Here is a 25,519-nt window from a genome sequence, read left to right on the forward strand (position 1 = left end):
AAAAGAGTTAAAGAGATTAAGACTGATCATCTTTGGTACCAGGCAAACTGGGTTCAATTCAAATCCTGTGTATATTAAAATATTTGCAAATGAGATAACACTATGTCTGGGATTTGTTTTAAGTTACTCCAGGAAAAAAAGAAATTGAAGGGCTGAGTGAAACAAGATTGGCAAAATGTTGGTAATTGCTACAGAAGGGTGATAAGTATATTATTCTCTTCTATGTGTAAGGAAATCTAAAAAATGTCCTTTAAAAGTGCTAAAAGGGGAACATCGAAATCCTAACTGGCCAAGTAAACCTAATCCCTTACCCCATCTTTCTGAACCTCAGATTTCTCATGGCTTGGCACACAGTAAGTGCCAGATACTAACACTGCTGTTTTTATTGAAGGCAGTATTGCTCTGTCACTCAGCATCAGCTGATGTTCTTTCTCTTCCTTGTCCTCCAGAAAAAATGCAACTCCTGACACCCGAGGTAGGCCCACGTAACCCTCGGAAGGACAGTGTCTACAGGCAGTGTCTTTACCTTCAGCTGGAGCATGTGGAGCAAGAGCTGCGGCTGGTGGGGCCTCGAGGCTTCCCCCAGCGCCAGAGCCATGCCAGGGCCCTCAGACAGCTGCAGACCCTGAAGGGCTACCTTGCAGGACAACTGGGCACCCCACCTCCAGCACATATCAGGTAATCCACTCCCCGCGTACTGAGTGGGCACCTGCACCCCCAGTCTGGGGCCTGTGGGAAGAGGGCCTCTCAGGCAACTCTGGAAGGATGCTCACCCAGATCCCCCCAGGCAGAAACGATTCAGGATTCCAGTACAGAGTCTGGGAGTGGGGCTTTGAACAAGAAGGCAGTTATAGCCTTTTGTATAGCCTTTCGCAGTTTATAATCATTTTAAAGTGGAATGTTTCCTAGCTGTGCGCCCTTGAACAAGTCCTTCAACCTTTCTGAGCTGCAGTTTCCTCATCTGTAAAATGGAAATGAGAATGCCTATCTCCTGATTCAAACTTAAAACAAAATATATCTTTTAAGATAACCAGTGAAATTTATGTCAGGGAGAAAAAGTTTTCCTCTACTCTTCAAGATTCTTCTGGCTGGTCTAAATAATCAAATTGACATGAGACAGTTTAGCAGGGGAAAAACAAATTAAAGTTTAAAAACATGTATGTCTCCTGTAAACATGGGGAAAAACAAAAACGTAAACAAAACTGAGTAAATCACCAAAATGGCGGAAGCCACCACCTTCAGCTAAACAGAAAAGATGTTGGGAGTCGGGAGTCAGCTATGGAGGTTACCAGGAAAGCACAGTAAATAAATGTAAAGTTGTTATGCAGATTTAAGTCCAGGCCTTCTCCACTGATAAGTTTCCAGAGATTTAGACATCCTGATACACTGAGAAAAACACCCTTGCAAATTAAGATTTCCTTTATAAGTATAAATGTCCTTTTACAAAGGGTAACCTCTACTTGGTTTTCAGAGTTTCTCCCTTGTCTGTTGTTTCTTAGAAATAACCATCCTAAAATAATCAATATCCTCAAAGAGGCATATTTTGGGGTAGCAAACTCTGCTCCCCTTCATTTGAATACAGACAAGTTATTAGACGACATTAAGGAATTATTGTTAATTTTGTCAGGTACAACAATGCTACTATAATTCAGTAAGAAAATGACATTTTTGAGAAATATCCTGAAGTAATTTGAGATAATTTTAAACTATGTCTGGAATTTATTTTTAATAGCCCAGCAAAAAAGAAAAAAGAAGGTGGGGATAGATTAAATAACTATGACAAGGAGGTGATAGTTGTTGAAACTGGCTGATGGGGGTTCCTTGTGCTCGCTGATTCTTGTATGATGATTTTTCATTGTAAAAATTTCTAAAAAATTATATAGTACCAGCCTTCGAGAATTGTCATGAGGAATAACAGCAAATCTGTGTGACTTACCACTGGGGACTGGCTCCTAATAAGCACTGAAATGTGCTTATTAAATGTGACCTCAATAGAATATATGTTACCAAAACAAAAGGGGATTCGTTTGCCTGCACTTGTCAAAGCCAAAAGAGAGAGGAACAGGGATTTGCAGCAAAGAAAATAGAGGTTTATTTAAGGAAATGGCGCCAAGCCCAGAGACACAGGTGAGCTAGTGCTCAAAGACCTGGCTCCCCCAATTGCCTCCAGGGGATAGAGATTACATAGCGGAAAACTCATTAGCTATGATAGCTAAGAGAGCTGGGGTCCTAGGCTCTAATGATTGGTCAGGGCTAGGGTAGGAGGCAGTCAATCCTAGCATTAAGTCCTGATGTTAGTCAGGGTGTCATTCTCCCTGGTTTCAAAGGGATGTAGCCAGCAGGGTCGTTCTGCCTTCATGGGTTTGGAGGTGAAACACAACTGAGGTAAAGATGTTATCTTCAGTTTGACCTAAACTGTTTCTGTGGCCAACAGACCTGAGGCTTTGTTCCTAAGACTGTTGGATGCTAACATAAGGGCTTAATGATGAGGGAAGTGGTTGTGCCATTTGTGCAAGGTGAAATCATAAGGAAAGAAAAGAAACAAGTAAGTATGAGGCCAGTTTGAATCAAGGAGAAAGAGAAGAAAAAAAAAGTCATTTTAAAGAAGTGAAGATTTTCACAATCACATAGACATAGTTAACCTAAAAATATTTAGGCAACAAGCCTTTATTTGACATCCAAAAGAATAACTATTTGGGAAGAACTAATTCAGAGAGAAAGCCAAATAGTGTTCTGATTAGGAGATGCCAGAAAGGAGTATTTATGAGAAAGGGAAGGGGAATAGTAGGAAGGAATTTCTATGGTCGTTAATAAGCTAAAGAAAGCATTTCTATAGATGCAAGTAAACTAAAATAGTGATGCTAATTCTAAAGAATGTCTTTAATTTTCATGCCTGTAACCATGTCTGCTTTTCTTTTAGTTTTGCAAATGGTTGTTTGGAATAGTGTTGCTTTAGGCCCAGTCCAAAGGTTATGTGCCCTGTTTTAACTTTCCAAAGGGTTGAGGAATATGATGTGCAAGGCAGTTCCTCTGACTCCATTTTAAAGTGGCTGCGTTTACATTAATTTTTACAATCTATATACTGCATAGAATACAGAATAGCCCTTTGCAGCAGGTAGAAGACAGAGGAGAAAACTGAGGGTCTGAGATGTCAAGGAGCTTGGCTAAGGTCAGGTAGCTGATGGGGTAGAGTGGGATTTGAATTTGAGCCCGGCGAGTATCATCCTGACTATATCCACTTTCCATTGCAGCCCCACGAGAATAAACAAGCCCCCTCGCGGCCTGCCCTGGTGGTGTGTTCTGGTGGGCTGGCTCCTGGTGGCAGCCACCAGTGGTGTGGCGGGCTTCTTCACCATGCTCTATGGCCTGCACTATGGGCGGGCAAGCTCTCTCAAGTGGCTCATCTCCATGGCTGTCTCCTTCGTGGAGAGTGTGTTTGTTACCCAGCCCCTGAAGGTCAGAACCCCTGTGTGGCTGCCCTTCTCCCCTCTGCCCACACTTTGCCTTCTGCCAGCTGCCCTGTCTTTACTTCATCTGTTCCTTCATCTATTCATTAAACAAACCTATGTGGAGTACCACTTCTATGCAGATCCTGGGGCAGGAACAATAATGAAGATAAGCACAATAATTCAAGCTCTGGAACATTCACTCAGGGTATGATAGAAGCAGGGTGAGCTCAAGGATTTGTGCATCTCTCTGTCTGGTTGGTAGCCAGATGCATGCAAGCTCTGGCCCTCACCCTTCATAACCTCGTCCCCTCTATGCAAAGGATGAGCTAGTTCCCACCTGACTTCCCCCGAGTGTGGCTCCTGCACCCAGAACACAAATGTGGCCCTGACCCCGCCTCCTCTCAGACCAGGAGTTGATGGTTTCCAACTTGGACTTGGGGTCCACGGTGGGTATTTTTCAGGTGCTGGGCTTCGCCGCCTTCTTTGCACTGGTCTTAAAGAGAGTGGAGGATGAGGAGGAGCCTATTGTCCCTCTCCTGAGACATCTGTCCAGTCCAGGTAATGGTGCACAGATAGAAGCAGGGGCCTGGAACATGATGAAGCTAAGAAAGCCCTAGAGAGCTCAGCCACTGGGGTGGTTGAGTATGGTCCTGCCCTAACCTTCAGAGCTTCACTCCTCATCAGCCCTTCACCCTAGATTGGTGAATCGCCCCCAAACTATCCAGAAACAAGTGACTCCTTCATTTTCTCTTGAGTAACCTTGTTCCTTCTCTACCTGGGCCTTTCTCTCTGACACCCACGCATGACCCCTAGGCCAGAAAAGGCACCTTGGGGCCCATGCTCTGCACTGGCCATCATTCTCTGTGTAATCCCAATCAAGTAGCTTTCTTCTCTATGGCTCATGTCCCTAATCTTTAGATTGAAAACCAAAAAAGAGCAAGCTTGAGGATAGGCTGCAAAGAGTCACTCTAAATTAGAGTTCTAGAACAAGGGTCTGCAAACTATAGATGGGGGCCCAAATTGAACCCACCACCTGTTTTTGTAAACAGTTTTACTGGAACATAGCCATACTGAACCCTGTGGGAGGAGCCCATTGACCAACCTTCTTCCCTTCAACTAGATTTCTCACTTCCCAACCAAAACTCCTGAGGGCGCTAACAATAAAAAAAAAATTTAAAAACGAAAAAGCAAATAGAACAGAATCAATACTCTAATAATCTATGCAGAGATCTTGACTTTCAGGAAAAATAAAATAGGACTAACAAAAGCCCATGGGGTAACCACACTGCATAACTACATCATTCTTCAGTGTGGTTACCCCAACATGAACCTGTATTCTTCCACTCTGGATTAGGGTTTTGGCTCTGCAGATTCAAAAGGTCCATTAAAATCTTCTTCCCAACACAAAAGAGTAATTTTTCTCCAAGGAGAGGCTAGTGTCCTGACTAATTAAATATTCACGAAGTCATTCCTTCAGTAATTATTCAGGGAGTACTTACTGTGTGCAAGGCAGTGAGATAGCTTGGGGACACAATTTACATGAAATCCACTCATAAATACATAATTCATTGATTTTAGTACATTTATAGAGTTGTAAAACCATCCCCACAATTCGGATTTGGAATAGCTTCATCACCCCAGAAGGCTCCTTCTTGCTCATCTCAAGTCAATCTCAGCTCCCACCCCAGCCCCAAGCAACATAACACTGACTGGATGAAACAGGTTGCTGCCCTTGGAATAAACAGCCCATTTGGGGAGACACATAAATAAGTAAATGCACAAGTAGATATATAACTGTAAACTGTATTGAGAACTGGGTGTGGGAGAATAAGAGAGTACAGGCATCTCTATTGAGATGGTACCTAAACTGGCTCCTGGAGGATGAGGGAAGGGAGGGATTGTAAACTGGGCATGTGCAAAGGCCCTGAGGAGGGACACAACTTGTCGTTTTATAACAATTATTGACAGTGTGGCTGAAGCATGGGGAATTGGAGAGAGAACAGTTCAGTTTGAGGGCTAAAGGTGGGTAGGAAACAGGTTATGCAGGGCCTTATAGGACCTGGGTCAATGCTAGGGTTCTGGAGTATTTTAAATAGGAGAAGAACATGGTCTGTTTGTGTTTTTAGAAATATTATAGTGGCTGCTCTTGGAAATCAGAGGTATTAGGTCAAAAGTGGAAGTGGGGAGGGCAGTAGGAAGAATATAGCAATGGTCCAGACAAGCAATGACATGTGCTAGTAGTGGGAGTGGACAGAAGGACATAGATCCAAAAGATACTTGGGTCAATATACCCCTACCAGAATAGCTAACGTGAAGAATAATGATAACACTAAATACTGACAAGGAATATTGATATGTTGCTGGTGGGAATGTAAAATGGTTTGGCCACTCTGGAAAACAGTTTGGCAGTTTCTTTCAAATCTAAAAACTAACTTACCGTACACCCGAGCAAGTTGCACTCTTGGACATTTATCTCGTAGTAATTAAGATTTATTTTAACTCAGAAACTTGTATAGAAATGTTCATAGCAGCTTAATTTGAAACAGCCAAAAGATATTTGGCCACTCCTAGGAATCTACCCACAAGAAATGAAAATATGTCCATGCAAACATTTGCACCTGAATGTTCATAGCAGCATTATTCATAACAGCCCAAACTAGAAACAACCTAAATGTCCCTTAATGGGTGAATGGATAAACAAAAGGTAGTATATCCAGTAAAAAGGAACTAACTACTAATGTACACAACAACAAGGATGAACTCTAAAACATGCTAATTGAAAGATCCCAGATCCAAAAATCTATGTATATATGATTCCATTTATATGAAATATCCAGAAAAGAAAGATCCACTGAGACAAAAAGCAAATTAATGGGGCCGAGGATGGGAATAGAGTGCAAGTGTGGACTGAATTCAATGGGATACAAGGGAACTTTTTGGGGTGATGAAAATGTTCGAAACTGGGTTATTTTAAATTTACTATAAATTTACTAAAATTATTGAGTTGTAGACTTCCGATAGGTAAATTTATGAAAATTATAACTCAATAAAGTGGTTTGACAAAGAAGATACTGGAATTAGACATGACAGGACTTTGAAACATTAGTTACCCTCATTCTTCCATCCATTAAAATTTCGGAAGCACTGGGATCCACCTTAGAGTTTGGGAACCCAAGGAAGGCAGTATTCAGGAGTCAGTAACAATTTAGGGAGCCGACGGCATTTGTGTATTCAGTACAAGGAGAATTCTCCAGATAGAGAAGAAGGGACAGAATTCTGGGCACTGGGATAGCATGAGCAGAGCACGGAGGGCAGCAATGGGAAATGGCTCCCATAGAGGAGGAATGGTGGACCCTGATTGAACCTGGTTGCAAATGGAAAGTCTGGTTCCACTGCCCATTTTGGGGGCTGTCCTAGTGTCTTCTTGCTTTCACAGACCCCTCTTCCTTGTTCCGAGTACGAAGAAATAGTAGAAAGGATATCTACCAGCCACCTCTGGCCGCCAACATTGAGAAGATGAAAACCACCCAACTCAAGGAACAGAAAGCGTTTGCCCTTATTCGAGAAATCTTCGGTAGGCAGCTGAGATTACCAACGAGTGATCTTCTCATTTGCTGGTTCTCAACACACTTGAATAGACACTGTGTAACGTTTCATGAGCCCCAAACAGCTTCTTAGACATTTTCCCTAGATATCAACTCACCCCAGCTTTTTCCCTATACTTAAAATCATTCAGTGGCCCTTCATGGCCCTTAGGATAAAGTCCAAACTCCGTACTGTGACTCCACACCAGGTCACCTCTCTTAGCCCCTTGTGCCCACTGCCCATTCTGCAGCTCCTGGGACACCATGCCCACTCCTGAACCCAGGCCTTCACCTAGGCTGTTCCGTCTAATCTGCTGAAATGTGCTCATTTCACCTCCCCACCTATTCTTCTGGATAAGTCCTCTTATTCTTTCATTCTCAGCCCAAAGGCTGTGTTTGCAGACAGGCTTCCTTTGGCCCTCTGGCTGGGAGCTTTCAAGCCTCAGTGTGTGTTTTGGTCTACGTTCTCCACAAAGAGATCTGGGTACAAGTAGCTGGTTTGGGAGGTGATCCTGGGAAGCATTTATAGGACAGGGAAAAGTGTAGGGGGAGAGAAGGAAGCCAATGGAAAGTGTCATGATGAGTGGGTTCCATGGGGGCAACAGGGGCTCAGTACTGCTAGGGGCTTTGAGGGGAGCATGTAGTACACACTCTCAAGTTGTCACCCACCAGGTCACTGCTGAAGGTTGCTCCCCAGGAGGGAACTGACCCTGCAGCACTCCTAGCCTTCTCTCCCACTGGTGAAGCATGATCATGGCCAAAGCAAAGAGCCGTGGGGCTTGTGCAGGAAGAGTAGCTTGTGCAGAATGAAGAGGGCCAAGGGGTGGGGCACAGCCCTGAGAAGTTGTCCTGGGAAGGGGTTTCCAGAATGCAGATTCCCAGGCTATGACCTGGAGATTCTGGTTCAGTAGGACACTAATTCTGGCCTCCTAAACTAAATCTTTGTATCTTTTAGATCCTTACATCACACTCACCTATCTCCTACAAGACAGGTGAGCTCCATGAGGGCAGGGAGCACATCTGTCATCTTCACTGCTCCATCCTCCACATTACAACATGGCAGATGCCCCATTAAAAAAAAATTATTTAAGAAACACTTACATAGCATGAACTCTGTGCAGGCACTATTTTAAGTACTTTGTAAATATTAACTTGTTGACTTCTTCATCATAACTGTGTAATAAAATTATTATCTCCCTTTTACACATGAGGAGAGTGAGGTACAGAGAGATTAAGTCACTTGCAAAGAGCACATGGATAGGAAGTAGCAGAGCCAGGATTTGAACCTAGGCAGGAGGCTCATGGTCTGTGAACTCTGCTCCTTTCTGCTGCCTCTATAAGGATCAATTCCATTGTTACTAGAGGGCCAAGTAGTTCATCTACAAGACATCGACAGTTCTGAGCCCATGTGCCATTCCATTTCTTGCCATGGGCTTGTGGAAGTCAGGGACCCAGCCTAACCAGGGGCTGTGCCTTCTTTCACAGCATACCTGGGTTTCCTGTGGATGCTGCTGCTGGTGGCCTATGGGCAGAGGGACCCCAGCGCCTACCACTTCAACAGACACCTCCAGCATAGCTTCACCCAAGGCTTTTCAGCCATCCTGAGCTTCCAGGAATTCTTCACATGGGCCAACACCACCCTCATAAGCAACCTATACAGTCATCACTCAGGTACTGTCCCCCTGCCCTGGAATGTGTGTCAGCCTCCTGATGTACCTTTCTTTCTAGGAACAGGTGTAGGTCACTGTCAACATCAGCCTCATAGAGAACCAATAATCATAGAACCATATGCTTTAACGGAGAGACTCTCAGAAGACTTGTGTGCATAGAGAGGGGCCCTACTCCTCCTTTGATGCAGAGTGGAGAACTTCCTAAATGAGAATAACTGAGTATGAATCAGCTAGGCAGGAACAGTGTATCAGGCAGAGGGACATGAAAAAAGATAAGCCTGAAACACCATGGCATGTTCTTGGAACTACAAAGCATTGAGTGTGGCTCCAGTGTGGGTAGAAGTTCACTACCAGTGAGAAGCAAAGCAGAGGAGAGAAATGGAGGTCCAATCATGAAAGTTGTATTTTATGCTCAAGGAAATGAGGAGCTATTGATGGTTTCTACATGAGGGAGTAACATAATCAAATTTGTAGTATAATCAAACTTTCAGAAGAATCATTCTGGAAACATGGAAGTTGTAGTAGAAGGTGGGTAAGTTAGTATGCTGGGGATAAGTAATAGGGCTGATACAGAGATGAGGGTGATGGAGAGATGGGAATAGATGTAGACACCATCAAAGAGGTAGAATTGATGACCTTGTTGACCATTAGGATGTGGGTATTGAGGGAAAGGGCACAGATGGTTTCCAAGTTGGTGACTTGGTGGTGGAAGTGCCATTCTCTAAGAGAAATTATGCAGGAAGTAAACCAGGTCTAGGGTGGGGAGACAGTGATGAATGTAGCCTATGGTTGGCCATGAACTCCTCTTAGCTATCTCTACAATGCATACACAGAAATTCACATTAACGCCCAGGCCAGGGAGCTTGGAATGTGTGAAGGTGATTAGCTTGCTAGATTTAACCATCTATTTTTGATCTTCAGGCTTCATCACTGATGGGAATTCCAAGCTGGTTGGCAGCGCCCAAGTTCGCCAAGTGAGAGTCCAGGAAAGCTCCTGCCTTCTTGCCCCACAGCTGCAGACTTCTCTCAACAGGTGCCATGCACCATATTCCCTGGATGTTGAAGATCTGTCAGACTATGGAGAAGGCTGGAATGCCTCCAACCTCAATAGCAGCAATGGCTTCTCCCAGGCTTGGCAGTACCAGAGCCAGAGCCAGCGCCGAGGGTATCCCATCTGGGGCAAACTCACTGTGTACCAGGGAGGAGGTTATGTAGTTCCCTTGGGGACTGATCACCAAAGCGCATCAAGGTAAGGCTGACTTGATTCATATACAGCAAAGGAAAGACATTTGCTAGAGTCCAGATCTGATTGACTAGTGCAGGCTTCAAAACAAAGTTGAGCCAAGCTCATTCATGTCATTATGGGGGATTCAGAATCATTCAGGTCATATTTTCAGGCCCCTGGAAACTACAGTCTCAGAGTTGGAAGAGAAGTCCCTCTTCAGCATTCTTAGCCAGGTGATCTCAGTCTGGTGGCCTCTGCTAGAGCCAGTGCAGGGATAGGATGCTCACACTCACCAGGCAAAAAAACTGCCCACCAGGCAAGTAAGAAGTGGTTAAAGCTTAACCTTACCAAGAATCATGCAGTTTCTGAGGCTTACCCTACTTGTAGCTAATGAGCCGGCCTGTTACCATTTGATGGATATTGGCAGAAGACATGAGATTCCTGGGTTAGAGACAGAGGACTTTATAACAGTAAAAGCAGTAGCAGAGCTTCACAGAAGTGTAAGTCAGTTCCCCATCAAGGGCCATGATAGATACTTGCATGTGCAGTGCATTGTAGGACCAAAGAGGAAGCATTCACTGCTTTTATAGTGGCAGAAGACTGCTGTTTGTCCAAAGGAAGATTCCGCCTCACTCCTCAAGGTTGCCTGCTGCAAACACAGCTCTGAGACATGACCTAAATGAAGCCTGGCCAGGACCTGGCATTTCTGGAACATCCAGCACAGGGACACTCAGAGCCCATGCAGACTGCTCCCCCAGCACACTCTAGAGTCAGAGAGCCCTGGGTTTGAAATCCTGGCACTGCTCTTGTTAGCTGTGTAGCGCCAGGCAAGTTAGATCATGTGAACTCCAGTCTCTGCCAATGTATTATTGTAACACTGAGGTTGTTTATGATGGCAGGGCCCTGACCCGGCCTAAAAAACAAACTCCCAAGAGAACAACTGACAATGGTCCCCTGGGGTTAAGGACAGGATAGAAATAGTCTATTTCAGAACAAGGTCTTTTCCTGCCACTTGGAATAACTGATATTCTCTACCTGCTCAATATACCAAGCAGGTTGCAGAGCCATGGGAACAGGGCATATTTTAAAATGGCCCATTATTATTGCTCTAAGTAATAACAGCTATCATTACTACACACACACACACACACACACACACACCATTCCATTTACTCTTCATAATAATCCTGAGGCGCTGCTGTTAACACCACTGTAGCTGAGGAAACCGAGGCCTGGAGAAGTTATTAGCTTGCTCACAAGGCAGGATTTGAAACCAGGTCCCTCCGGTATATACTCTTTCCACCACACCAGCAAGCAGATCTCTAAGAACTGGTCTCTTGTGAGTTGTCAGCCCAAGAGGGACCTCAGCAGTTGCAGCTGCTGTTTGCCTAAGCCTCTGATATTTTATGTGGCTCCTCTAACACCATGGCCCTCAAACTTTAAATAGCATCAAAATCCCCTGGAATGCTCATCAAAGAATAAATTGCCAGGCCCCACTCCCAGTGTTTCTGATTGAGGAGAGCAGGGCAGGGCCTGAGAATCTGCATTGATGACAAGTTTCCAGATAATGCCAATGCTGCTGGTCTGGGGACCCCACTTTGAGAACCTCTGCTCTAAAGGCCAGGAGACCATAGGTACCAAGATGTTGCACCATGGGATGGGAAACTGTGACCACTCCCAGGAGCAGCCAGCCCCAAGGCCCTGTGGCCCAGGGAGCTGAACGGAGGCAGAGAGAGAAGTTTTTCAACAGGAAGCCCTGGCTTCCTCCTGGCTAAGGGGACAAGGAGCCACTTCCGATACAAAGAGTCCTAAATGCCCTTCTTCCCACAGAATTCTCCAGTATCTCTTTGACAACACCTGGCTGGACAGCTTGACCAGAGCTGTGTTTGTGGAATTCACTGTCTACAACGCCAATGTCAACCTGTTCTGCATCATCACTCTGACCCTGGAGACCAGCGCTCTGGGTGGGCACTTGTCTGTAAACCCATCTGCAGTATTCTGGAAGAAAAACACCCCTCCCCACTGGGCTGGGGTCCAGCTGCCCCAGGGCCAGAGTTCTAGGGCAAATGGTTGTTTGGGAAATTAGGGAGGTCAGTCTTGGTTCTCCCTGGACACCCAAAAGCAAGGTTTCAGGCCTGCTCCAGCCTTATTCCTACTGCCCCTACCCCTTCTCTCTAGCCTTGTTTCCCAAGTTATCCTAAAACCCAGTTGGAGTCTGAAGGCAATTCATAACCCTGACCTTCCCACTCTATTGCGGGGGATGGGGGGGCGGCGCGGGGGTGGGGGGTTGGGGGTTGGGGGGCAAGCAGTGAGGGGCTGGGGAGTGGATGATCTGATAACAATATCTAAAACTTGTACCTCAATCTACAGTGTAAAGTACATTTTACATCATAATCCAACACACACACAAATACACACACAGAGACAAAAACTTCAAAAGTAGTATTTCCTTTAACTACATTTGATACACTCTGATATTTTGCATCCTATTCTATTTTTCCTCATTCTCCTATCTTCCACCTTCTCTTAATGCTAATCATAATTTCTTGAAAATACTGACCTAAGGCCTCTTCAGCTAATAACCAATTTGCCTGAAATTCAATAACTCTCTTTAAAAATGAAACTTTAAAAAATATATGTATTATTTTCTTTTTAAAAACATGTTTGTAGTTTTGTTTTAAATTTCAGAAGTGTGAAAAAGCATTTCGTTTTCATTGTATCAACTTCCATTATCACTCTACTGTCTGTGAGCCCGAAGGAGCTTTATCTTCTTTTCTGCCCCCGACCAGCCCTCAGAAGGGCTTGAGCTTGAGTCATCCTAATGATGACTTCCAATCAGAGGCAGTGACTCTCAGAGTGGATGGGGGTCCCGGGGAGTGAGAGGAACATACTCTGCTTCCCAGGAACCTTCTTTACGCGTGCAGACCTGCAGAGCTTGCGACTGTATCACTTCACTGATGGCTGGCACCCCTTCGTGGTGGCAGCAGAGGTCTTCTACCTCCTGTTCCTCTTCTACTACATGGTTGTGCAGGTAAGGGATGGACTTGTGGCTCCATGGTCAAGGGATGGAGATGGTGGTATGCCTGTTCCCTCTCTACCATTTCCCTCTTCCCTGGGGTGGGGTCTGAAGGAGGGGGAAGGAAAGGCTCTGCTTATCTGTCTGCCCTGGCAACTTTACGGGGTCCCTTCTACTGGTCCTGAGGACTGAGGTCAGGCACCTCAGAGGAACTAAGAACTCAGAGGGTGGTCCTTTCCGGGTGTGGAAAGGAGGGGAACAAGGCTCCAGTTTCTGCTGAACTGAGACTTTCCAGAAATGCTGGAGGTGGAGTTTATCCATACCCGGGGATTCTCTGAATTTAAAGTGTGGGGGTTCTTAGCACTTTTGTTCTCACCCATGGCCCCTGAGAATTAAAAAAAAACAACCCCCTTGCTACCTTTACCACCGTGTTGCACAACAAAGGTGCAGATGTTGATAATGTTGATGGTTTTAGGATGTTGGGAATACATCTAAAGCACATTATGTAACCTCACCCCTCCCTCCACCAAAAATGGAAGCCAGATACCTTAAAGGGGCATCTTAGCCTCCCCGCATCCCCTGCTCCAACAACCACAGCAACCACTTTAAAGTAAGAAAGATACTTGAGTGCTTTCTTTGAGGCAAGCGTTATGCTAAGAACTTTACATGGATTTTTCTCCTTTAACAACACCAGGAGAAAGGTCCTATTGATTCCATTTCGGAGTAGGAAGCTAAAGTCCAGAGATGTGAAGTAGTTTATCCAAGTTCAGAACCTAAATCCCAAGGGTCTGACCCCTAATCTTGACACTCAACCCTTACATCACACCATCAGCTTCATAAATCAAGAACCTACACTGTCTCTGAGAATCACCAATTCAAACCTAACAGCCAAAAGTTATCAAATAGCAACTTAAGTCCTAGCATTTCTCTAAGAACATCAAAAGAAGCCCATTCACCACCCCTCAGCGAAGCTTCATTCCTTTTCTCTCGATTGCCCTCACACTGCCTGCAGCTGTTTCAAAAAGCCTCTCTCCAAAACCCTTAATTCTTTCTCAAAATTGTTTGAACAGTTTTAAAAATCTCCCCTTCACTCTATCCTTTTATAATAGAGACGAACTTAGCCTCTTACCAGCCAAAGAGGGTGGGTAAGGAAGGGAAATGGAACAGACACTAGAAGATTTTCTTGGGTGGAAGGGAAAAAAAGGGACAGGATGGAAACTGAAAACATGCACAAGATAATTCTTTTTGACCTGTGACACCTGTTAGGCAATAGAATTGAAAATGTCTCCTGCCAATCTAGGAAACCTCCACATAAAAGTAGAAAAAAAACCTCTTAAAATTATTTATTTTAAATTTTCGTAAATATATGTAACATAAAATTGACCATTTTAGCCATTTGAAAATGTACAGTTCAGTGGCATTAAGTACATTCACATCGATGTGCAACTATCACCACCATCCATCTCCAGAACTTTTCTTCACTTGCAAAAGTGAAACTAGCCATTCAACAATAACTCCCACTTTCCCCCTAAAAGAACAATTTTTATTACTGAAAAAGCATTAAGGCAGAATGTGATATGCATCCCAGGCAATCCAATAAAGAGACTGAAAAGATAGGAATAAATCTCACCCCTGCATATGGCCAGGTAGACACAATTCATTACACATACATTCTTAAAATGAAGGCTAATTAATCCTTAAGAGGATTTACAGCACCATTTGTTCCACTAGTCTATCCTAAATTCACCTGGTAATTGAGGTGGCCACTTGAGTTTGCTAATTGCCTTTATCAAAAGATAAAATAAACTCTGTTTACAACAAGAGATAGTTTTGCAACTTGGAGCCAGGTGCCTGACCTTAGGCAACTACCCTCTTGAGGAAACCAGGAGACAGCCGTGCTATCTTACATGGTGATTACATTGCAAAGAGATGGCTCCCCGGTCCTTGAGAAAAATATTCCTGAGTTGTAAAACTGGCAAGAGGCTTGTTTAGCTTTTCAAAAGATTGGCATACATCTCAAACAGACACAGAAAGAATTCACAAGTTTTCTTAAGTAAATGCTCTATGGTTACAGGCTGTCTTTCCCCTTCCCCCCTTTTTTTGCATCAGAGAGTTAAATGTTTGTCTTATTAGATGCTGTATTTACTCATACACACCCCCAAATCTTGCAGCTTGGATTAATGACAGGAGCAGATGGGGAGAGGCCCACACAAAGTTGAGGGGAGGCCCCCAGACTCTGCACGTGGGGCCAGGGCTTCGGGAAACCTCTAAGGATCCGGTAACACCCTCCCAGAGGGTCGTCCTGGGTGATCCCTCCCAGAGGGTCGTCCCTTCGGGGGAGGGGAAAAAGGCACAGTTCTGCCCCCAGCCTTTGGCTCTTTTCCCAGGGCAAGCTCATTTGGAAGCAGAAGTGGTGCTATTTCCACAGCAAGTGGAACCTTCTGGAGCTGGCCATCATCCTGGCTAGTTGGAGTGCCCTGGCAGTGTTTGTGAAGAGGACCATCCTGGCAGAGAGGGACATCCAGGGATACAGGAAACGTAGGGAGGAGTAAGTGGCTCCGCTTCAGCCCCAGGTCCCACCATTGGCCCTGCCTCTTCCAGCTCTGTGTGGCCCAGGGGTCAAAGGAAGTTTTTAAAATCTTGTTGACCCTCAGAGGATCAAGGGTCAAAGAAATAATTATAGCTATCATTTAGATTCAGGTTTGTGTTCGGAAGCATATGCAATTGGAGAGGACTCCAAGACAAAATAGAACAGTATCTTTTGCAAATCTTACCAAAACACAGGACCCAGTGACATTCTGTTAAGATCCCTCCCAGCCTTTTGGGCAGGGTTTTTGAAAGCATTAGTGCTATCAACTTGCAACTGCTACCTTTAACCAAGTGTCCACTCTGTGCTGGGCAAGATGCACTACCTCATTATATCTTCATGAGAATGGTGGAGGTAAATGCCATCATTACCCCATTTTACAAATAAAGAACCTGAAACTCAGAGAGGTAATGTGACTTCCCCAAGGCCATACAGCTAAAAAGTGGCAGAGACGTAATTTAAACCCAGCTTGTGTGTCTCCAGGATCCCCATCCTCCCTTTGAACCATTGTTTCTTAACTCACTGATTTTACAGCTATAGCTAGCATTTCCTGAGTTATTGTTGGATGCTGTACACTGTCATAAAGACACTGCTTTAAAAGCATTATCTCATCTACTTTAACCTTCCTGAAACTTCTAAGATATATTATCATCATCCCTTTTTCAGATGAAGAAATTGAGGCTCAAAGAGGTTACGCTGTTTGTGCAAAGTCATACAGCAAGGAAATGCAAGGCCTAGGATTTGAACGCTGCACTCCTAATCTCCACTCTATAGACTGTTTCATCCATTCAATGAAGCTGCACTGAGTTCTTCTGTGTGCACACCCATGTTGCCACACCAGATATATGACAAAAACTCCACCCTCTGTAGAGGACCTCTTCCATAAAAATGTTTCAGTCTCAACTGAGTTCTTTGAGTTCAAAAATTATCAGAAATACTTTTATTTTTATTTAAGCTGATTTTAAATCTTATGCAGAATAGTTATTTTAAAAACTTAAAGATGTTTTAGCTCTTGAAGAGCTCTGCAAAAGATGACTCAGGAACCAAATCCAGCCCACCATCTGTTTTTGTAAATAAAGTTTTATTGGAACACTACCTCACTCACTCATTCCTTTATGGATTATCAATGGCTGCTTCCCTGCTACAACTGAGTTGAATTTTTGGCACATAAACTAGCCCAAAAGCCTCAAATATGGCCCTTTATAGAAAAAATCTGTTGACTCCTGCTTAGAGAACAAAGTTTGAGTTCTAGGAAAGAGCTTGTTTTAGGTCATACATGACTGAGATCACTGACAGCCAGTGTGACTGTTGAACCATCACAGTCCCCACACTAGCCATGCTTATGATTCCTTACAATGATCTAAATATGTTTGATTCTTGACTTCCACACAGACTTGTTTCTTGCTTAGATGGATTTTAAAACAATTTTATAGCAAGAGAGTTCTCTTTTTACCTTGAGTATCAGAAAGCATAAAAGAAATCTGCCACTTTTGATAGAAACCTTAGTATGGTTAAGTTTGATATTACATGAAACCTTCAGTTAAATTGGATTAATCAAATAACCAAATTTTGTGTTTACTTCAGAAACTTGTAAATTTTGTTTTCTTGTTGGAATAGATAAACCACTTCACAGTCAGATCCTGAATGTTAAAAGAACTTTTTAAGACCAAATGATTTGCTTCATAGTCCCCCTTTAATCCAGTGGTCCTCAGGCCTGGCTCCCCAGCAGAATCACCCAGAGAGATGATCAAACCCTGATACCCAGGCCACATCCAATTTCTGGGGACAGAGCCCTGGCACCAGTATCTTTAATGTTCCCCTGGTTATTAATGTAGTGGAGGTTACAACTCTAATTAGAGCACAGTTCTAATTAGAGAACTGTGCTCTAATTAGAGTTAACTGCCATCATAAAGGAGGGCTTACATTGTTATCTCCACATATGTGAACAATTAAATGGTATGAGAAAGGGTTAGGTATTTTAAAAGAGGCAGGAAAATGATGCTGCAAGAGCCAAAGGAGAAAGCAACCATCCATGCCAGCAGCCCAAGTCTGCTCAAAGAGGAGGAAGATTCTGGAAGGCAGGAGATTAGGTAGAAGGATGGCTTTCACTAGGGCATTAGATATGTATATGAAATGCTTTTAGAAACTTGAGATTATATAATTTTGTTCTCTAACTTGCTCTTATCCATGTCAATAGATATATATCTATCCCATTTTTAATGACACACCAACATTAAGACTGAATTTAAAGCGTAAAGACATGAGGGGGAAATGAAAGGCAGGGTAGGATGGGAGGAACAACCTGGATTTTGGAATCAGACACACCTGAATTCCAACTGTCATTCTTCCACTACTAGTTATGCTACTAACTACATCCCTAGCCAACTCTCTGTCCTTATCTGTGAAATGGAGATAGAATACTGCCTCATCTAGTGGTCTTGAAAGTCAAATGACACAATGCGATTAAAGTTCATGAGGCCCTCACTCAGTAGGGCAACTGGATGGTACTTCCATCCTTCCTTCAAATGTAAGGGCAGTGGGTGCATTCACTCAGAGAGGAGGATATGGCGTTAGTGACCCCAAACTGGGAGGGGAGGCTCGCAGAACTCCCTCACCTCCATCCTCTTGACCCTGGGAGGATTTCTCCTTTGGCATTTTTCCACAGCTCTGCAGCCATTAACCAAGACTGCTAAGTAATGACTCCATGACCTAACTGCTGAGGCCCCATGACCACTTCACCATCATCATCATTCATCTCCATCACTCACCCCTCCATCACCATCATCATCATCATCACCATCTCATCATTATCTAGCTGGAGCAATAGGGACAGCTCTGTCTTTCAGACCTGTTTCAGGAAATGATGGCCTCTGAGATAAGTCTAATCCTGCATCCTGGGCCGAACTGAGCCTAGATGAGCTCTGGCTGACCTGCTCATGGTCTCTGAGACCCAATCTCCCTTCTTGGTCCCACAGAGTGATCAGTCTCAGCGAGACAGCAGCCGCTGATGCTGCCCTTGGCTACATCATTGCCTTCCTGGTACTCCTGTCCACTGTGAAGCTTTGGCATCTGCTCAGGTTGAACCCCAAAATGAACATGATAACATCAGCCCTGCGCCGTGCCTGGGGGGACATTTCAGGCTTTGTCATTGTCATCTTTATCATGCTTCTGGCTTACTCTATCGCGGTGAGTGACTCCTTGGGAAAACCTTCAGGGCCGGTGTCCTTGGAAGCAAAGGCTTCTCAGTGGTGGGGTGCTGGGAGTTAAGGTTAGGAAGACCCTGGGAAACTATGGGAGATGGTGAATTGTCTAAGTCTGGGGCCTTTTAGCTGGGAGCTCATGAACTGGTCACTCCAAATGGTGAAGGCTGGAGATCTCAGTTGGGTAAGAGTGAGGAGGGCCATTACCTCCAATGAAGGATTCCTTTCTATATTCAGATCCTGCCTGGATATGCCAGTTCTCCTGACATCCCAATTGCTCAGAAATGCACAGTACTCCCTCTGTGTCAGGCGATGTGGAGATGAATTGTCTACTGTCTTTGAGCTGGGGCAGAGACAGGGAAGTAAGGATAGACATATCTGCAGGCCATGTCAATGCTTGACGCCCTACACATCACATATGAACTTAGTAGGGCCAGCCCCTTAACACTGAGAGCATTTTGTAAATCACATTTCTTTTGTGACTGAAAAAAATTTGAACTATCAACTTGTTTTTATCATCAAGTAATGTAAGAAAGAAAGACTCTCTGCCACATCCTGATCTTCATTAAATATGCCCCCATCTTCTTCTCTAAGTCCATGATTCCCATCATAACCCTGGCTCCCACTCCTCTGAGATCTTTCACCCAATCCTGACCACTCCCCACTCCAACTGCTTTCCCAGTTCTCACTCTGGTCCCATCCAGGCTCTCGCCTTACACTATTCCCCTGATCTCCATACCTTCTAGTAGATCATCCTATCCTAGTCCCCCCTCTATCTCTAACCCTGATGCTTTCCCTGTCCCTGTCACCTAAATTCTGACCCCTCTAACTCCATCCCAGACCCTACTCTATCTTTCTCTCTTGCCCTCAGAAATGGGGTGAGGTGCATTGATGGAAGGTATATGCTGAAAAGTTGGAGTCTGGTTCTGTTGAAAGTCCCCCAGCTGACCCCCTAATCTATGTGGATTTATTCATTCCTCTCTGTTTAGTGCACGGGCTTCAGGGACATTGCTGTGTCATCTGGGATTAGAAGTCACCAACTCAGAGTCCAGGGAGTGCTGGGCTTCCTTCTGACACAACAGCCCTGGCAAAATCTTTGAAGTGGGGGGTGCTGTGGTGAGGGGAAAATATGGTGGGGGAAGTCCTTGTCCAGGCAGAAGAAACCTGTTGTCCATCAACCCAACTCTCGCAGAGCAAAGATGATGGAGCCTCAGAGAGCTCAGTTTCATTACTGATTTTATAGTAGCCATTTGAGCGAACACAGTAGTGGTCTAGTGGTTGGTGGCTGAGTCCCAGAAGTGCACATGCCTCCCATACAAAACTGGGTGTGTATTCACACCAACTTGCATGCCTCTGTAGATACAGACGGCTTAGCAAGGCCAAGGATGTGGCTGACCCAGACCACTGACTTTAATGTCAAACAACAGGCTTTAGGGGGTTGCATAGTTTCTTTCCCTATTCATGAGGATTCTTTCCATAACAGTCAAACTTACTATTTGGTTGGAAACTCCGTTCCTACAAAACCCTCTTTGATGCAGCAGAAACGATGATCAGCCTTCAGCTAGGAATCTTTAACTATGAAGAGGTAATGGGGTGGGGTGGCGGGACATGGACATTGCCAATTGCACCAAGCTTTTATGAAAATTAGAAAAAGCACCCCCTTCAAGTGCTTCCCCAGTTGATGTCACCCCTTGCATCCATGGCCTGGCAAATAAATGATAACTATGAACAAAAAGGTTCCCCTTCCTCCAGGCAGACAGCCCCATACTCACTCACCCTGGGAACTCCAGCTCATAGAAGAATATCAGGTACTGGCTACTCGGGGGAAAGCTGTGCTGGGGGGTCCCTGCAAGAGAATGCTCTTGGCCTTAGACAGAAATGGTGCCCATATTTGGAAAGGGCAGCAGTGGGAAGTAGGGGCACAGCCCTTTCCCTCTCCTGGCAGCTCTTGAGAGCACTGCCCATACTGTCAGTCCCCAGGCAGAAAAAGATCTTTCTGCCTAGCTCTGAGGACAAGTTTTCCCTCTGAGGGTGCCTAATGGAAGAGGTGGCCTAAAGGATACAGGGCCCCAGGAATGATTCTGTCTTTCTTCCTGACAGGTCCTGGACTACAGCCCAGTGCTAGGCACCTTCTTAATTGGGTCCTGCATTATTTTCATGACATTTGTGGTGCTGAATCTATTTATCTCTGTTATCCTGGTGGCCTTCAATGAAGAGCAAAAATACTATCAGGTGAATGAATCCCTTTGGCCCATTCTTCAACAGTCATTGACCTTGACCTAGGAAGAAGCTGGCTGAGCAGCATTAGACCTTAGGGGAACTTAAGAGACCACTGTAGTGTATAGAGCCCAGGGCTGGCTTGGTGTTTGGGGATTGGCTGATTGGATATTTCTGGTCAATGGGGGCATTTATAGGGACACAAAAGCTATCTTAAGTTTTAGCTTGCTAACATGGCACTCCTGGCAGGAATGGCTCCATCTTAGGCCTAGAAATTTATTTAAACAAGTTGTATGACAACTTTGGTTTAAATTTTGAGAAACTGCCAAACTGTTTTCCAAATCAGCTGCGCCATTTCACATTCTCAGTAGCAAAGCATAAGGGGCTTTGTACATAAATTCCAAACCACATCTGATGGGGGTGGTGGAGGGATTCTGCCATTTTCATCAGAAGGGAAGAAGCAACCCCCTGAGGATAAAGGTGGGAGCACACACCCTTGGGAGTCCCTGAAGGAGGTGAATTCCAACACAAAAGCAACTCTAAACAATGAAGTGACTTTGGCAGAGACCAAGTTGGACAATAAAATCATGGTTTCCCATTAGAAAGAAAAGCCCCCAGTGAGTATGTTTCTAAATACACAGCATGGTTCTTTCTCCCTCTGCAGCTATCAGAGGAAGGAGAGATCGTCAATTTACTGCTGATGAAAATACTCAGTTTCCTAGGCATTAAATGTAAAACACAGGAACCTGCAAACAGTAGTGAGCAGCCTGAGTTGCTGTCAGAGGCCCGACATCCTCAACCTGCACCAGCTGTGCCCCAAGTTTAAGCTCTTCACCTACACACAATCATGTGTAGAGTAGTTAAAGACAAGAGCCTCGGACTTAAATTTAACAGTGATTCTGTAATCTCTCCAAGTCAATGTTTTTCTGTGTCCACAGATGTGTTACTGAGCCTGACAATTAAAAAACTAATAAAGTATGTATATATGCAGGTACAATTGCCACTACTGTGATAGACTGTTTGTTCAAATGTATTTTCTCCTAGAAATAAAACAAATATTGTCTGGAGTTTGAGGGAAAAAAATGTCCTCTACAGACTAATTATTTCATCTTCTTAGTTGGGAGTTGCCTTTGAATGATTCTAGTTCAGAGTTTCTCAAACTGTCTGAAAGATTCTAATGGATGTCATTTTGGTTTGCTAGGGCAGCCGAAACAATACCACAAACTAGGTAGCTTAAAACAATAGAAATTTATTGTCTCACAGTTCTGGAGGATAGAAGCCCCAAACCAAGGTGTCAGTAGAGCCATGCTCCCTTGGAAGGCCCTGCAGAGTAATCCTCTCTTTTAGCTTCTAGTGTTTGCCAGAAATTCTTGGCATTCCTTGGCTTGCAGATGCATCACTCTAATCTCTCTTTGCCATCATATGGCCTTCTTCCTAGTATTCTTTCTCTGTGTTTCTTTTCTTCTAAGGACACTAGTTACATTGGATTAAGGGCCCACCTTACTCCATTATAACTGCATCTTAATTACATCTGCAACTATACCTATTTCCATATTTGGTCATATTCTGAAGAACTTCAATGTATCTCTTTAGGGGTTACAATCCAACCCCCCAAAATGTTTCTGGATCAAATAAATGTGGGAAACACTAGATTATAAAGGTTATACAAGTTCTTTAGCATGGGAATTGTCAGAGCTTTTAATAAGCTAAATGTGTACTGTGAGTTTCCTGGGATGAGATGAGCATGAGCGACAAAGTATATAATGTTTCCCAAACTTCTTTCACCAAGGCATCTAATACTGCAGCATCTCAGTCAGGGCAAGTCTTCCTTACATGATACATTGGGAATTGTTGATCTACACCAGTGGTTCTCAACCTTAGCTGCATGCTAGAATCCCTAGACTTCTTCCCAATATCTCTGAGATAAAGTCAGAATATCATCATCAGAATATATCTGGGCTAGGATCGAGGTGTCAATATATTTCAAGCCCCCCAGATGATTCCAATGTATAGTCAGACTATGCTCTAAATTCTGAGAACCACAGATCTAGATAATAAAAGAGGAAATGTGTGGATAAGTACACATTCCCCCCACCCCCCATGCAGGGGAAGGCCCTCACATATACTCTCCAGTTCACCCTGTTCCTCCTCACACACCCATTGCAGCATATACTCCAGGTTGCCTGCTCCTTGCTTTCCTCCTTGCTATCAGAATCTCAACTTTGTTCACGTAGCACCTACCCCTTCCCCACACGACTCCTGGGAAGGTTGACTCTGTAACCACCTCAAGGTAAACCTGATTTGTCTTAGTAATGGTGATCTACTTCCCCTGACAGTGAACAGTTTAGTGTGCACATGACCCAGTCTGGACAGTGAAAAATGAGAGGTCTCTAGGACACTTCTAGAAAAAGTCCGCTTGCTAATAAAAGAAACACATAGAGATGGGCTCTTCTGCTGCTGGACATTGTCTATGAAAGACTCCTGAAACTTTAGTAGCTACCTTGAGACCATGAGGAACAATCCGAAGATGACAGAGCAGAAAGATGAGAGGAATATGCAGGCTCGATGAGATATTTAAATAGCTGATTTAATCAACCCAGGAGCTGAACTACTGCCAGCCTTTTATGTGGATGAGAGCTTCAATGTCATTTTATGATGGCTGAATCAGTATCTTACCCTACTACCATGACAATCAAAACTCAGGATCCTTTATAAACAGAGTGTTACATAACATGAACTATACATAAAACCTTAGGGATTTCATCATCTATTCATCCTAAAATCAATCACCATTCTTTATGGTGAGCTATATATGAGATGCTCATCAAATAGACATAACAAGGTGTGCATGTCTCCCGATAGGCTTGTACAGACACATACCCAGATACATACAAAACTGTCTGTTTTAAAGACGAAAAGTTCTAAGATCTGGAGAAGTTGTAAATTCTTCATTTCTCTTCCTCATCTTTCCCATCTATGCTCCACTTTTCTATTGACTATAAATATCAAACTGGCAACTCCTTCAATCATACTGTTATGTGTGGAGGAAAGATTGTTTTATGACATGATCCCTGCCAACCACCAGCTAGCTAGATCCAGGAACAACAGAGATTGTTTCCTGTAAATCCCCTCAGAGACTGTCTGACTCCTCCCATATGCCCCAAGGCTTGCTGGTTCTTGGAATAGGCCTTTGCCCTGATTCCAGCAAGTATGTAAGGTGGTTCCCCTTATCTGGGATGGGTCATACCCAATACTCCTATCCACCCTGCCCTTTTCTACATAATTCTTTAGCACCTGCCATGCCCCACTCCACTCCTGGGTGAATTAAACTTTCCGAGCCTCCAAATCTTCACCTGTAAAGTGAGTTTAATACCTACCAGAAAGAGGTTTGGAGAGGATTAAAAAGATAATGTTTGCACAGTCTCAGACATGTAGCAAGGGCTCAATAAATGGCTATTATTTACTCAGATGAAAACAGAGCATGACAGCCCTTGCAAGGCACTGCACAAATATGCTTATAATCCCAGTATTATAAGTGAGGCAGAAGCTCAGTGCAACAACATATGGGCCTTCCGAACACACACTTCAAAGTGCCCATTCTGTAATACTTGAGGTGTGGAGCCTGAGGTGCTTTTCACTCCAGTATTTCTTTGCTGTTTTATGCCCACTTCATAAAATTTGTGTTGAAAGTGAGGTCTTTCCCAGAACTTGTTTTCTGTCTCCTTGGATCAGGACATGTCTTCTGCTTTTCTCAGAAGACCCTGGTCACAGGGTTGGCTGCTTAAGCAAGAAAACACCATGCTAGGTCTCAACTCTCTGCCTTTTGATTGCTGCTGCATTAACTGACCGGCTTCAGCCCAGTCCCCACCTAAGAAGCCACTCCTGACATTTAGGCAAGTCCTTGGCCCTCTATGAGTTTTATGATTCTGTCTGTCCTCTGTTTGGGGACCCTGAGCCTTTTGGGATCTGTAAAGTATAAAGTGGGTACCTGGATTGTTTTCGAAAAGTCAAAAAGAAACTACATTTTCAGCGTACTTTTGGTCAAATGCCCAACAACCAACCTTCAGTTGGAATAATTCTATTTGGACCTGGATATGAATCTTGCTCTGGAGGAAGGCAGGACTGCACCCTTTAACAGGACTGGGAGCACCCCTCATTCCCTGGGAACCCCTGGCCCAAAGGCATGGGAATGCACTGGCCCAGCAAAGCCATCCCTGCCTGCAGCCCTTGTCACCATTCTGGCAGGTCGCGGAGCCGGGAGTTGCTGACTTAGCTAGCACTTTCACTCTCCGGAAGCGACGCCCAAGCCACAGCCCCACCCCTCCCGGGTAGGCCCTGCCCCTGGTACCCGCTGCCCTCGGGAATTCAGGCCCTTCTGCGAGCGCACCCCTTCCAGGGTGCTGTGCAGCCGTATCAGGCCCCGCCCCGCCTGGGGCCCCACCCCCGCTCGCGGGCCCAGCCTTCCGGCTCCCGCCCCGAGCCGCCCCCGTCTGCGGGGTGGCAGAGAAGCTTCCCTGCGTCCTCCCGCACTCCTGCGAACATGGCGTTGCGCGCGGCGCGGAGCATGCGGG

The 25,519-nt window shown here is 44.6% G+C and overlaps 1 protein-coding gene across 1 annotated transcript in view; it reads left to right on the forward strand.

Moving 5' to 3' along the window:
- PKD1L2 (polycystin 1 like 2) overlaps positions 1-21,774 on the forward strand; it is an 85,043-nt gene extending 63,269 nt beyond the window's left edge. The window contains exons 30-42 of the mRNA XM_011356680.2: positions 450-678; positions 3,252-3,456; positions 3,911-4,007; positions 6,886-7,023; positions 8,519-8,704; positions 9,625-9,952; positions 11,759-11,892; positions 12,832-12,959; positions 15,332-15,492; positions 18,507-18,717; positions 20,215-20,316; positions 20,832-20,963; positions 21,613-21,774. Of these exons, the coding sequence (XP_011354982.1) occupies positions 450-678; positions 3,252-3,456; positions 3,911-4,007; positions 6,886-7,023; positions 8,519-8,704; positions 9,625-9,952; positions 11,759-11,892; positions 12,832-12,959; positions 15,332-15,492; positions 18,507-18,717; positions 20,215-20,316; positions 20,832-20,963; positions 21,613-21,774 (2,213 nt within the window). The remainder of the gene's footprint in view (positions 1-449; positions 679-3,251; positions 3,457-3,910; positions 4,008-6,885; positions 7,024-8,518; positions 8,705-9,624; positions 9,953-11,758; positions 11,893-12,831; positions 12,960-15,331; positions 15,493-18,506; positions 18,718-20,214; positions 20,317-20,831; positions 20,964-21,612) is intronic.
- Positions 21,775-25,519: the final 3,745 nt, after the last annotated feature.

Source organism: Pteropus vampyrus, unplaced genomic scaffold (genome assembly GCF_000151845.1).
Source record: "Pteropus vampyrus isolate Shadow unplaced genomic scaffold, Pvam_2.0 Scaffold29, whole genome shotgun sequence".
NCBI classification, from domain to species: domain Eukaryota; kingdom Metazoa; phylum Chordata; class Mammalia; order Chiroptera; family Pteropodidae; genus Pteropus; species Pteropus vampyrus.